Here is a 15370-nt window from a genome sequence, read left to right on the forward strand (position 1 = left end):
GGGCAGCTCGATCAACTGAGTCAAATGCTTTATGAAAATTGACAAAGGCTGCAAAGAAACTCTGCATTCCAATGGGAACCATCACTTCCAGGATGTGGTCGATGGTAGACTTCTTAGGCATAAAACCAGACTGTTCCAGTCACTGGCAGGTGAGCAAGTGATCACGGATTCTATTGAGGATGACCCTAGCATGGACCTTACCCGGCACCGAGAGCAGTGTTATCCCCAATAGTTGCCACAATCCAAGCGATCACCCTTCCCATTCTAGATAGGGATGACAAGTCCCACTTTCCAGTCAGTTGGGATGACGCCGGTTTCCCAAAATGAAGCAAAGATTGCTTGCAATGCCAGGAGGTCAGCCTTACCACCAGTCTGGAGAAGTTCACCCTGAATACCACCGATCCCTGCAGGCTTCCCTACCTTCAGTTGGTTTGCCACCTCTGCAATCTCAGTGAGACTGGGTGGTTCACAGCTAATTGGAGGGTCAGCCTCAAGAACTGTGGTCCCAAAGATATCCAACATCCTAGCCAGCGGATCAGCTTTAAAGAGCTGCTCAAAGTAGCCAGCCCAGCGGGTCACAACTGCAGTGTCATCTGTAAGGACCGTTCCATCAGCCACCCTTACTGCGACTCTCAGAGGAATAAATTTGGATCTGTGCAATACTTCAATTCCTCTGCAAACAGGACATGGATCACTAGACCACAGATGTGTCACCTGCTCACAAATTCCTCTAACAAACCCTCAGTAACCAGGGTCTTGTCGCAGAAGGCCTCCCACATCACATTAGAATCTGCAATGTCACCCAAGTCTGCAAGTTCCTCAAACAAACTGCGTGCAAACCCATCACAAGTAGCCTGATCTTGGAGTCTGGCCAGGTCCAGCCTCATTTTCCTAGTAGGTGGTAGCCTACTGGACCTAAGCTGTATCTTCAGAGTCTGTGGTCAGAATTCACAAACTGGGCACTTCTGTTGACCCTGCATGTGATCTGTCTCCTTCACCGCACCAGAAGTACTGAAATACCAAGTCTCAGGGCACTGGAACCAAGATCTAGTGAACGGTAGCAAGTGACTTTTTGCTAAATCAAGGAACATGCAGCCACTTTCACCACGGTCAACAGACCCATGGGGACTGAGACAATCCGCACAGCCAGCCCCGTCAGTGTCAGTGGTTGCACTGAAATCATCCATGACCAGAGGAGTGTCACCTCGTGGGCATCCATCAACCACAGAGCGAAGTTGAGAATAAAATGTCTCCTTCACCGAGACATCACTCACACACTGAAACAACATACAAGGCACCCAGAGAGTACCGTAATCGAAGTCTCATAATACACTTGTTGAAAGGAGTGACAACGTACTCCATTGGAAGGAGCCGAAACAGCTACCAAACTGAACTGAAATCATTTTAAGAAAAACTGACAAAAAGGCACTTTGTTGTAAAAATCTTCTTGCTAAGATTTAAACAATATCATCTTCTGACTATAAGAGAAAAACATTCTTATAAATATGGAAAACAGGCTAGAAAGACATCGACTCAATTAATAAAAAGGAAGCTAAGAATATTGTTGAAGACATTAACAAGCTAATATGAACTAAAGGTAGAACATAGATAAATATCTAAACACATTTAAGGAATATTTTAAGTATTTATACAAGGAATATAATGAAGAACAAGCTTCTATCAACAAATTCCTTCATACAACAGAACTGCCATAGGCTGATATGCTACACATAGACAACCTGGATAAACCAATGAAGTTCATTATAATACAGCATGCTATAATTTCCTTATCAAGCGGAAATGCCAAGCAAAATGACACCTTTTATTGGCTAACTAGAAAGATTACAATATGCAAGCTTTCGAGGCAACTCAGGCCCCTTCTTCAGGCAATTGCCTGAAGAAGGGGCCTGAGTTGCCTCGAAAGCTTGCATATTGTAATCTTTCTAGTTAGCCAATAAAAGGTGTCATTTTGCTTGGCTTTTCTCTACATTCATAATGGCTAACACGGTACAGCACCCTAGTACTACTTATCAAGCGGTAAAGCTGCAGGTTCAGGGAGCAATCTGTTAAATTTGCTCCATTACTGCTACTTAAGTTTGAGGAAGCTAGAGAGGGCAGCATTTACCAAAAAATGTACACCAGGCATCAATCACTTTTTTCCCCAAAAAAGACCCTCTTAAATGCATTTTACAAAACAGAATTGTTAAGGAATAATAATGCTAATATCCTGGGCTAAAGTTTTACATATACAGTGGAACCTCGGTTTGCGAGTAACTTGGTTTACGAGTGTTTTGCAAGACGAGCAAAAATTTTTAATAAATTTTCACTTGATAAACGAGCGAGGTCTTGCAGTACGAGTAGTTTTTCTGCTGAGCGTCATGTGATCACAACTGAGCTGATGGTTCTTCTCTCTCTCTCACTGCGGGATTGTGGGCAATCGTCTCCTATTCTCCATCTGAGTCGGCGTGCCTCACTCATATAGTCAACGAGCGTATAGTGTTTACTACAGCATTAGCATTGTGACTGTGTGTGCGCGCATGTGTGTGTGTGTGTGTGTGTGTGTGTGTGTGTGTATGTGTGCTCGCGCGCGCACGCTCGTGTGTGTGTGTGTGTGTGTGTGTGTGTGTGTGTGTGTGTGTGCTCGCTCATACGTGTGTGCTGTGACGTGCGAGTCCCCGTCTTGCACCCTAAATCACGAAGCTGAGTCTCAGTACTTTAGCAACACAAGCTTTATTCAGCTTGAAACAGCAACAGCGCAGTTATTTATACACAGACACAGCAGTCAGGCAGGGCCCTGCACATTTATAATGTTCCTTGTTCCTTGCATCACTCATTGACGGCAGGCGCTTATAGCATGTCCACGATCTTTTCGGATTCGCTTTTAAGGAGAGCTGCTACAGCACTGGGAGACTGCGATTGCTTTGGGACGCTCTTACGTGTGTCGTCCTGTTGGGTGCAATCCCACAAGAGTTTAGAAACTCACTCACACCAGCCATGATTCTTTTCAAAGGTAAAGTGCAAGTTAATTTGTTTTATGTATTTTTTACTTTATATTTTGTATTAATCATTTTTATATGAATAGTTTTTGGTTGTGGAACAAATCATCTGAGTTTCCATTATTTCTTATGGGGAAATTCACTTTGATATACGAGTGCTTTGGACTACGAGCACGTTTCCGGAACGAATTATGCTCGCAAACCGAGGTTCCACTGTAAGTATCAAGAATGTCCTCCCTTCCTTAATATAACAAGATTAAAGCGGCCAAGATTGGAGAAACTGTGGATACAACTGTTGCCTAAGTGCTTCACTAGGCATAGCTTTATGGGAGAGATTTATGGTCCAATAAGAATAAAATCAATCTTTTTAGCCATCAGATTAAATGCCATTAAGCATGGTAGTGGCAGCAACATGCTGTGGTGATACCTCTTTGCAGCAGGCCCTATACAGCTTGTGAGGGTATAGAGTACAATGAACACAGTAAAACACATGGAAATCCTGGAGGAAACCCTGATCCAGTCTGCATGAAACGAGTACCTTGGGAAATAACTTGTTTTCCAACAAGACAAGAATCCAGTATAAAGCCAAAGCTACACTATAATGGTTTAAAAACAAAAAAGTTTGGTGTCCTAAACTGGACATATCAAGAGTACAAATCTCAATACAAGAATGAATATTAAGGATGACAACCTCTATGGCCCAAACTTTACAGATTATTGTTTGTTCTTCTCATCAGTACATTGGTTATTCAAGAATTGATTATTTTTATCAATACTTAGTTAATACCCTCTATTAAACCTTGCAAATACAAAGCTCTGACCGTGCTCCTATTATTTTGTATCTCAAATCAGCATGCACTATAACTCCAACATACAACTAGCTGGCAGAAGCATCTTATTTTAGCAAAAAAAATTATGTGTTTTGCACGTCATGAGATAACTACAGATAAATTGTACATGGATTATGTGACACCAGTGATATGAGATTTCTACACACACACACACACACACACCCCCCCCTCAAAGTTTTTTCATATCATTTGACAAAGTTCAGCATTGGTCACCATTGGCTTGTATTATATTATAATTCAATCATTTTTAATTTAATTCTCACAGCAATTACATTTTTGTTTTCAAGGAGCCCTATAAAAAACAGTGTAAGTAACAAAAAATATAAAAAATTTTGGTGGAGTACTCCTTTAACCTGTTTTCTGTTCTTTTAATTAGCAAACTGTAATCACTGTAGCACTACCCCTTTGCATCCTGCTAGCACTGTCACACTTCCAAAGCCTTTAGACGTTTTTGGTCATCAATGGCATCTTGCATGATTTAAATCTCTGCTAAATGGAATATCAGCAGTTTACAGAGTAAGAATCTATGTGTTCAGCATCTTTTAACCTATCAACTCTTCTATCTCTAAACCCATATGTTACTGGGCATACTCACACACACCCTCATTCACTAACAAAGGGCCAAATTAAAAATTGCCAATAAAAATAACACCCATGTCCTTGAGATATGCGACAAAAACCTGTGACAATACTAGGAAAACAGGTAAACTCCATAAAGAGAGCTACCAGGTCAGTATTCAAACCTTGTACAGGTTGACATTCAAAAATCCGGCCATCGATAATCCGGTTCCTTCAGATTTCCAGCATGGATTTCGGAGTGCATTTTCAAATTTACAGCGTTGGCACACCACTGTTTTCTGGAGGCGCCGTTTATGTTTTGATGGCGCTGTAGTCGATAATTAATTGTTGGGTCTTGCTTACACCTGCTAACAGGCATTCCTGCTCATTCCTTCTCATTTTACCATTTATTTGCTGCTGTATAGCCCCATTATGGATTCAGCAAAGAAAAGAGGTGTCCTAAAACGTAAATATTATGTGTTGTTTTATTAGTTGGTGAACATTAAAATTTCATTTTCTTTACAATTAGTTAGATTTTAATTAGATTTTCTTTCTTTAAAAGGACAGTACAGGTAGTAATTTTCTGTTAAATATATACAGCATATATAACCATCCAAAATCTAGCATTTTTGAAAATCTGGCACTCCTCAGGTCTGGGGGTTGCCGGATTTTTGAATGTAAACCTGTATTTGTTTTGTCTGTTCAACAGTAATAGCAACATATCTATGTGCAAGTCTCACATTCTTTTGGTTTTGCCCCATAATAAAAAAATAAAATTGCCATGGCATATAATTGCTTCTAACTTCTTATTCAGACATTAATTCAAAATTATGCATATTAACTCCTAGTTTAATGTAAACTGTTTAATCTGAGCAATATGTTAGCCAGGAGTGACAACAGTAAATCTGGTGCTTGACTAATTGTACAGTTAATTCCTGTACAATAGCTTTAATATGTTTATCTGCTTGACAAAGTATCATTGAACACATTTGTGGAACTCTGTGCATATAGATTTTTAAAGAAGATTAAAAGAAAAAAAAAAAATGTAGAAATACAGTAAACCTGACCGTAGAAAAACATAATATGCTATTATAGTATTTTAAACAATCTCGCTTTAAACTGTAATAATCATTTTTCTACTGAGCATTGATCTATCTACTTCCTAATATTGCATATTCCAATTCATAGCTGTGCATAAAGAGTCAATGTCACAACATGGTACATTCACTATAAAAGACAAACATAACAGAGGACAACTTGATCCCAAAAGTCATCTTTTAGTGCAATTTTGCATTACATTTTCCATTAAAATTTATGTGTCGAACATTAACAATGAAGTCCAACATTGCTGGATTTGCTTTTCAAAGCCCCAGATTTCAGCCAGTGATTCATAATAATCCCCTAGCCCCCCAGCAGTGTTAAGAGTTTAAAGACTGCCTTGACCAGACATGGGCTTTCATGTCTGACATCAAGGAGGAGTTTAGAAGAGACATTTACATAGTGACTGAGACAAGCTAGACTGGAGAAAGGCTGAGCTTGACAAAGTGTTCAATATATCAGAGAGAGAGAGAAGGTGGAACTGAAGCACATGTTGTTACCATATGCAAGCAAGTTAGATGGTGTGCTCCACAGTAATAGTTTTAAACTTGTTTGTTCATGTATATAGGCATACAGGTTTACTAGTGTTGATGTCGGCTAACTGTCTTGATTGTTAAAAGTAAATGCTTAAGTACATAACAGAGCAATGTATCCGAACAATTTAAAAGTCACTTGGCCCCGATGACCCTCAGCTTACATACTAATTGACTAACAGTTGGGGACCACAATTTCAGAACTAGTCTTCTACAATAATCCAAGGAATATGTGTGTTTGTTTTTTTTTTTGTTATTTTTGCATCTTTGGGAATATTATCATTATACTGTATGTTTGTATCAATGTTTTGTTTGCACATGCTTCACCATATTAATTTTTATGCATTTAAAATAGCTATTTCAATAAGATGAATAACTTGAGGTAAAGACCACAAGGAGATCACATGAATCCAAAGGCAAAGGCAATGGAAAAATGTAACATGTGTTTACTATGTGTACATCTTAACATTCTCCAAAGTCTAACCATAAAAAACTGTTTCCATTAATATTATCTGTGTCACTTTAAGAACACATTTATTGGTTTCTGTAGTAAAGTACTAACTATGTAGTCATATAAGAATGCCCAGTGGAGCACTTATATCTAAATTAGAAAACAAAATCTGAATTACTATGCATTAGAACTTATAACAGGGATAAAATGAATAAAGAACTTTCACAAATTCTGCAAATGTAAAGCAATTACAGCATATTATCAATTATTGCTTTTAATACATCTCAACCACAACTTTACTCACCCATAAGGTACAGATTTTCAGGAGTTGTTACAGGTATATTAACCAAACTATTTTCATTGTCATCAGTGACTTTGTCCCAGCAGCTAGAGTTATTGGCACAAACACAGCTACTTAATGTGTTTATGCTTTTACCCTGGAAAATGGGGGGAGGAAAAAAAAAACATAATTCTCATATTAAAATGATTGAAATCTTTATAAATATATATGCATGTAATTCATAAATAACAATCTATAATGACTTTATAATCCTTAAAATGAAAGTTAACTTGTGCTGAAACTACATAAAGCTGTTAAAATTTTCAAAATCAAATCACCAAAAAAAATTATCAAAAGTATAACAAAAGAATATTTTTAGAAAAGATTAATACACACATACCATATATAAACTCATATATTAACGACACACAATTTTACTCAGGAGGCAGGAGTAGATTATGGCATATGATTTATTTATTATGTATTATGTATTAAAAAGACATTGTGAATAAACAGAAAAAACAAGGCAGAAAGCAAATACCTTCAGGTATAATGCCACATACACCTTGCTGCAAAAGACAAGATCCTTGAATAATATTTAAGGATTGCTCTCATCTTTTCTCTATATATTTTCTCATTCCAGAGTGACCTTTAATTAATGTTATAATGGCTAACCACCCATCTTCCAAACAACTCAAAACTTTAAAAGCTTGGGATACACAGGCAGCAATGTTTACAGCTCTGTGCAGATGCTTCTAGAGTCAAACTTCACCCAATAATATAAAAACAACTCCAAATTTATACCCTTGAATTTAAAATTTTTAAAAGATGAGGCACTACTCATAAAATCATATGTTTCATTTAAACCTGTTTTCTCACAAGTTGTTTAGGAACTGTAGTGGGGTAAAGGTACAATGGAAAAATATTGATCAATATATTTTAGCAAAGCACCAATAGTTTGCTCAAAAATCACCAAAATGGAGTACATCAGCCACCTAGAACTACACTATTTAGGAAAATACTGGACACTCTCCAATTTCTTGTTCCAAGGCATTAAAACAGGAGAGGTATGCCCTCTGGAGGTTCCACATCTATATCACATGTTTATCTGGAACTTGCCATTTTTATTTGAAATTTTGTTGCATTTTAGCTCCTTTATGAATTTAATGATTGACGAAGAAATACAGAACTACACATAAATTTGAATACTTTTTTTTTTTTTTTTAGGATTTTTTATTTTATTTAATACAACAATACGAATACAACACCACACAATATAGTCAAAGACGCACTCAGGTCAGCAACAGAGCAGTACAGTAATTGTGTTCCAAAAAATATCACACTAAAAGAAAAAACACACAACTTCCTTCCCCTACTTAAATAACTATAAGACAAAAAGGTCCAATGTGATTACATGATGAATCACTGATTTCAAATGAGCACATACATTGTTTTCACACATGCCCTTCCTGATCTGTATTGTGCAAATATATTTTATAACAACTTTGAAGATTATCTTTCACAATTTAACCCCACTTTATGAAAGAGAGAGTAAAGTGAATTGTTCCTGTGTGAGTGTATTATAGCGATCATCATAAAATTATTAATCCAGGAAATAAATCTTTGCAGAATAATATTCCCTTAAGGGAAATATACCCGTCAAATGAAAAAAGTTTTTTGTGCTGGCACAGTAGTAAAATGTGACAGTGAAACTCATATACAGTATGTTGCTTAACTGTGTAGTTCGCATAGTTTTGACATAAGAAACAAGCATTTCCTTTATCCGATGCCTAATACTTTGGCAATGGTCAACTTTTCGGGAATTGAAGTATTTACAACAGTTGTCTCTGTCTTGACATTGCATTCGGAATGTCCCAACCACATATACACTCAAACCCTGTAGACTGTACATTTAATAAATATCAAAACTGTAAGTAAATAAAAACAGAATAAGCTGCTAAATCAATTTGAATATTTAGTAGCAAATAACTGCTTAAATACAGGGTTTTGTTGAGATTCTACAATGCCCTTGACAAAGTTTATAAAAGTATTTAACGTAAAAAAAAATTTTCTAAATGTATTTAAATGAAAGTAGATAGAAGTTTGTCAATCCTAATCTTTGAATTCCTATTAATATGACTACAGTATTAGAAGTACCTGCAAAGCTCAGAAAATTATTATGGCAGTTTTACAAAAGTTTTGTATATTTATGTAATAATTAACCATAATTTAAAGAAAAAAATATACTGTCCTCTTGGGGAAAAAAAGCACAGCAACGAATACAACTTACCGAGGCCAAGCTCTGTACTGAACCAGAAAATTTGCTATATAAAGCCCCATTGGTGTGTATATTGCAACCCTTGGAATTCAAAGACAAGCTCAGATTCTGTCGACTACTTGAGCAACTGGAATCTAAAATAACAAGAACAATTGGTAATAAGGAGTCATTACAGGTATATCAACCAAACTAATTCCAATCTCATCAGGTACTTTTCCCAGTAGCTGTAATTATTGGAACAAAAAGCATGTGGGGTGGCAAAACATAATTCTCTAATGAAAATGATTGAAATCTCTATAAAATGTACCAAATATAACAGAATAATAAAAAGAAAGAATTTAGTGTGAATGCAGAGGTAAAACCCTAACATACTTTGTTTAATCAACTTAAAACATCAGTGAGTGAAGACAGTTACAATTTTCAAAATAAATCACAGACGTGCAACAGAACAAAATATTAAAACAAATAAAATATTTTTTAGAAAAGACTAATACACACATACCATATATAAATTCATACATAATGACACCCAGCTTTCCTCAGGAGACAAGAGTAGACCATGGCAAACCAATGTGTATCAAAACAACTATTATGATTTATTTATGTATTATAAACAGATTGTGAATCAACAGAAAACACAAGGCAGAAAGCAACTACTTGCAAGTATAATGCCATATATACCTAGCTGCAAAAGCAAAGATCCTTGAATAATATTTAGGGATTTCTCTCATTATCTCTTTTCTATGTTTTTTTCTTTCCAGTGTGACCTCTAATTAACTTCAATTAGTATGAATTAGTATTTCATAGCTTGATAATTATTTTCATTTATATAGTGCTTTTCTCACTACTTAAAGCGCTTCACATAGTAAGGTGGGAGCCAATTCAATCACCACTAATGTGCACTATCGATCTGGATGATGCAACGGCAGCCATTTTTTACCACTACGCTCACCACACATTAGCTGTTAGGTTATGAAGAGGTGTGAGATAGTCAGCCAATTAGAGACAAAGCATGATTAGCGTGCTAGAATTACTAGGCCGTGGTGGGTAATTAACCCAAGACACTGGAATACACAGTACTTTTTATGAAAAATGCATAGGGATCTTTTATGACCTCAGAGAGTCAGCACCTCAATTTTATGTCTCATCTGAAGGACAGTTCCATTTTTACTGCACAGTGTCCCCATCACTGTACTGGGGCACTGGAATCCATTTTCAGACCACAGGGTAAGCGCCCCCTGTTGGCCTTGCCAATACCTCTTCCAGGTTAGTGATACAAAAGTACCTACATTTACAAAGACTCTGAGATACAAATAATTGTGTATATTATTTTCAATCTTTGTTATTATTTTTTGTTCTTAATAAAAATAATTCAGTTCATAAATAAAATATGATGCCCACAACCTAATAATACATTCATTCAACTATAAAAATAGTTTTATCTTTCACTTTAAAGATCTGTGTCAGGCACTCTGTAAAATATACATCAAATAAAGAAATAAATAAAGAAGTAAATAATTAAGACTGCAGATTACCTTTTTCCGATTTATTATTTCTAAGCAACTCTGGCATTAATGGATCCTGTTTCCATGGTGAGCCTGTTGATTTTATAGTTCTTCTTTTTCTACGTTTAAAGTGATGGGCAAGGAAGATCAAGGATACAGCACTAAATGCTGTCACCACAAGTAGCTTTTTTACGGTAGGAGTGAACTTTACCTATAGTAAGATAAAAATAAGCCTTCAGTCTATTGTCCTTCAGAAGTGACGGTGAAATTAACTTATTTTACTTTCAATAAAAAAGTAACAACTGTGTATTTAATCATGGATGATCCATAGACATTCATTAAACAATAACAATCATTAAAAAGGCATCTATCATTATGTTTTGAATATACCACAATAGCAAAGTTATGTAAATGTCTGATGCTTTTGTCCATAGGTAGAGAGATAGAGAGATTATGAGATACAGTAGACAGCACATTGGTGACCCAGTTTCTCTCAGTACTGTGAATACATGCAGCCCAGCCTCTAAATTACTCTGTTGTAAGTTTCTGAGTAACTGTGGATAAGAGCACTCTGTATATTTATATCATAATTTATAGATGTTACAGTCATTTACTACATCCAAGCATTATAAAGTAAATATGTAATTAAAATATCTTGACACACTTGTTTGCAGAGTCTTCTTTGCTTACTGATAGTCAGCCCTAGGGAAGGCTGAATAGCATACTTACTTAAGTCTATAGAATGATTTATATATGCAATAAATTTTGATCCCATAAGTGTTATATTTTCTAAAGCATTCACATAATGCCAAAGGTTTATTTGCAATTCCCCACTGCCATGCAAACTTTTAACATGTATTGTTTATCTGTAATATTTAACTAAGAGCTATTTATCTCAACAGCATGCGAAAATATGCCTGTCTGTACTTTAATGTGCATCTTTTGCATTACTGACTAATTTTTAGTATTTGAAATATGTTAAATATGTTTAGGTGATGGAGTTCAGTAATAAGAGGAACACTAATATAAAAAATGATTTGACATGTTTGAAACATTTCTATAATTAACTTGAAATCAGTATAAACCACTTTCTGTTATGATGATTAAGAAAAGAAAGATTTCCTTCTAGGTTTCTAAAGCTTAGTCTGACAGGTAAAATCATTAATAACCTCTGAAATAAACTTACACTTTTTGATCTTCTCAGATTTCTTTGCAATGCCCCATAACTCCAGATCACCATTTCCAAGTTTCTGTTTAATGGCTAGACATGCTATGACATTTACAAAATAATCAGACTACCTATTTCTAATCCTCTGGACTATTAAAAGACCTCCTAAAGTTTTGGTTTCTCATCTCCAATTCAGATCAGTCCTTAAAGTAAATGGCGTCCAACTATCCACTCCACAATCTTACCATATACTGTTTACCATTTCTGCATATGCCCCCCAATTTTAGCTTTATGCTCTACCATCTCTGACTGCCTGTCTTTATTCCCACTGCTAATATTAAATTTTGTCTCACATATTTTTTCTCCTGGACTTCTCTGCTCATACCCTTGTCTAGACCTCACAAGGACTATTTTGTCCGAGTACAATGACTGCTAAAATAGGATTAGCCCCTTGCTGGAAATCTCCAAATCCTTTCTCTCCATAAATTTCTTTCTTTAATCTAGTTTAACTTGAATTTTCAGCATAGTCAATCAAATGGTCTGGCTTACCCCAGATTTGAGAAGTGCTACCCTGAAGTTTGTTTGTGGAGAACAACAGTACTTGGGCACTGGACAGTGTCACATTCCCAATATTAATTTCAATTTGTCCCTTTTGATTTTCTTTGTATTCATACTTGTAACATCTGTCATGTATCTCCGTGGTCTGCTCAGGCTTTAATATCAGTGTTTTTTTCTTAATCTTTTAGAAACCTCTTTTACAGAATGGTTTGCATGGTATGTCTCAGAAAGGAGATTATTATGAATCAAAAATGGAACAATGTTCATGCTGTTTTCTTGTTTAACTTCAACAGACAGATATATACTGTAGTACTTTATTTGTTCAAAGAGGAAATTTAACTTTTACAGAAGCTCAACAAGTACAGTGGAACCTCGGTTCACGAACCCCTCGGTACACGTACAACTCGATTTACGACCAAAAAGTTCGCCAAACTTTCGCCTCAGTTCACGACCACACACTCGGTATACGAACAAGCCAGTTTCCCTTTCGGTTTGTGCGCGCTGATGATTTCCGCACGTGTTGCATTGTTCTCGGTCAGACGTGAACTGCTGAACTGCTGCAATGTCAGAGAGAGAGAGAGCAAGCAGGCTCGTGTGCTGATGAGAGAGAGAGAGAGAGAGCAGGCAGGCTCGTGTGCTGATATGAGAGAGAGAGAGAGCAGGCAGGCTCGTGTGCTGATATGAGAGAGAGAGAGAGAGAGCTGATATGAGAGAGAGAGAGAGAGAGCTGATATGAGAGAGAGAGAGAGAGAGAGAGAGAGAGAGAGAGAGAGAGAGAGAGAGAGAGAGAGAGCAGGCAGGCTTGTGTGCTGATATGAGAGAGAGAGAGAGAGAGAGAGAGAGAGAGAGAGAGAGAGAGAGAGAGAGAGAGAGAGCAGGCAGGCTCGTGTGCTGATGAGAGAGAGAGAGAGAGAGAGCAGGCAGGCTCGTGTGCTGATGAGAGAGAGAGAGAGAGAGAGAGAGAGAGAGAGAGAGAGAGCAGGCAGGCTCATGTGCTGATGAGAGAGAGAGAGAGAGCAGGCAGGCTCGTGTGCTGATGAGAGAGAGAGAGAGAGAGAGAGAGAGAGAGAGAGAGAGAGAGAGAGAGAGAGAGAGAGAGAGAGAGAGAGAGAGAGAGAGCGAGAGAGCAGGCAGGCTCGTGTGCTGATGAGAGAGAGAGAGAGAGAGAGAGAGCAGGCAGGCTCATGTGCTGATGAGAGAGAGAGCGCGTGCAGCTGAGAGCGAGCCTGTACGTGCAGCTGAGCAGTGAGCCTGGGTGTTTGTCAGTGTTATTCAATGTTTTTTACATTAGTTTACTATTACACTGTGCATTCTATGGTGTACTTAACTATATTTGTGCTTAAAAATATTTTTAAAAATATATTTACATACAGTTCGTACGGTCTGGAATGGATTAATTGTATTTACATACAATCCTATGGAGGAAATTGCTTCGGTTCACGACCAATTCGGTTTACGATCAGAGGTTTGGAACGAATTATGGTCGTGAACCGAGGTTCCACTGTATAGCAGTATTAGAACACTACCACCACCACCACCCCTCATATTCACACACAATAACAAAATAAAGATTAATCACAAAAGAGTCCCAAACTTTTGCTGTATTAATAACAGTTATTCCATAATTAATTCTTCAAGCAAAATAGAAAAACTTAAAATTGGGTAATTCAATTAAAACTGAGCTTACTAAACACAGGAAGCATTTTTTCTCCCACAAACAGGAATGTGTCATGTAATTGAACTGGATACCAACACATTTTAAGTATCTTATTTATACATTTCCCAAGCTCACTTTTTTCATTAAATGAATGACAAATTCTGCAATTTATTTCATTATTTCATTACACATATTTATGTTTTCCAATACAGGTTTGCAAAACACTGAAGTTTATTCTGGTAGCACTAGACACAAGGCCATAACCAACTGTGAAAGGAGTTCGTTCATGTAATTATATTTAGTACATTTCCCACTGCAAAATAACTTGCAATATATGCAAGTGTGTGTGTGTGTGCGTAATTTTTGTAATGTTTAGGTATAGACAAATAAAGCATAATCGGATAACCAAACAAGACTGACAAACTGAAGCACAAATTCTTGCTATTTACAAATTCAATTGACTGTTGATTTTTTAAAATCCTTTAAAACGTTTCCATTTTTAATTAAAACAAAGCAATGAAAATACTTTGGTTTCTTGTACTTTTAGAAAGGAAAACAGTTTTGGCGATTTATATCTGCGTCTTCAGATATTCAAATTTAATTAGTAATGGAGAATATTCATCCCCTAACACCTTTCAATAAAAACACTTGAAGATGATCAGGATTAACATGGATAATAAAATTACTATACTCCCAAATTAATCTGTTAATGGAATAACCATTAAATGAGAGAAAAAATAAATAAATACATATCTTTCAATTAATGATACAGTTACCTGAGTAAAACTGTTGTAGAAAGAAACCGGTACACCAACCACCCTCAAAACCGCAGCTTTAAAGGAAGACTGTGAGCTGTTAAGTGTTTCTTCGGCCATTGTTCTTTCCTTCCATAATCTTTAGAGGCAGCAGAATATTTATATATGTCCAAGGGTACTTTTCAAGTGTGTGAAGTCCTTCTGTAGTATAAAGTAAATATAATAATAAAAAATATTTTAAATAAAAAGTCAGAAGTAACACTTGACAAAAAATTTGAATTCTGCATAATTACATACAGTATATGTGAGTAATGTATTCTGTTATCCAAAAATAAACATATCTAAGGGCAGATTAGATGAATGTCTATGCCAGCAGGAGGCAGCAGACAGATGAAAGTGGAAATGAGAAAAATGAATAATAGCTCAATACAGGTTTGTCTTGGCAACAACTGCAGGCAATATGTAATTTTAAAAATGAAATAAGGAGTGACAAATGACTCTAAAAATATGAAGAATATGAAAGCAATAAGCAGATAACATGTGGCAGTTTTTCCAGGATTGGTTACCTGCCTTGCTCTGACAGGTTCCAGCTGCCTTGTGGTCCTGTCCTAGATAAGAGGGGCAGGACGATGGATGGTTGGTTGGTTGGTTACCTACAATTGACACTGTACTGCAAAGCCTA

The 15370-nt window shown here is 36.5% G+C and overlaps 1 protein-coding gene across 4 annotated transcripts in view; it reads right to left on the reverse strand.

Annotated features, from left to right (window-relative positions):
• The window catches only part of miga1 (mitoguardin 1), a 106020-nt gene that overhangs the window by 70849 nt on the left and 19801 nt on the right, over window positions 1–15370 (reverse strand). For all 4 annotated transcript variants that reach the window (XM_051933114.1, XM_051933115.1, XM_028811186.2 and 1 more), the window contains 4 exons: window positions 14710–14889; window positions 10581–10761; window positions 9058–9179; window positions 6792–6924 (listed from right to left, as the gene is read on the reverse strand). In XM_051933114.1, coding sequence (XP_051789074.1) covers window positions 6792–6924; window positions 9058–9179; window positions 10581–10761; window positions 14710–14808 — 535 coding nt within the window. In that variant the 5' untranslated portion in view covers window positions 14809–14889. The remainder of the gene's footprint in view (window positions 1–6791; window positions 6925–9057; window positions 9180–10580; window positions 10762–14709; window positions 14890–15370) is intronic.

The sequence above is a fragment of the Erpetoichthys calabaricus genome, chromosome 10 (genome assembly GCF_900747795.2).
Source record: "Erpetoichthys calabaricus chromosome 10, fErpCal1.3, whole genome shotgun sequence".
Lineage (NCBI taxonomy): Eukaryota > Metazoa > Chordata > Cladistia > Polypteriformes > Polypteridae > Erpetoichthys > Erpetoichthys calabaricus.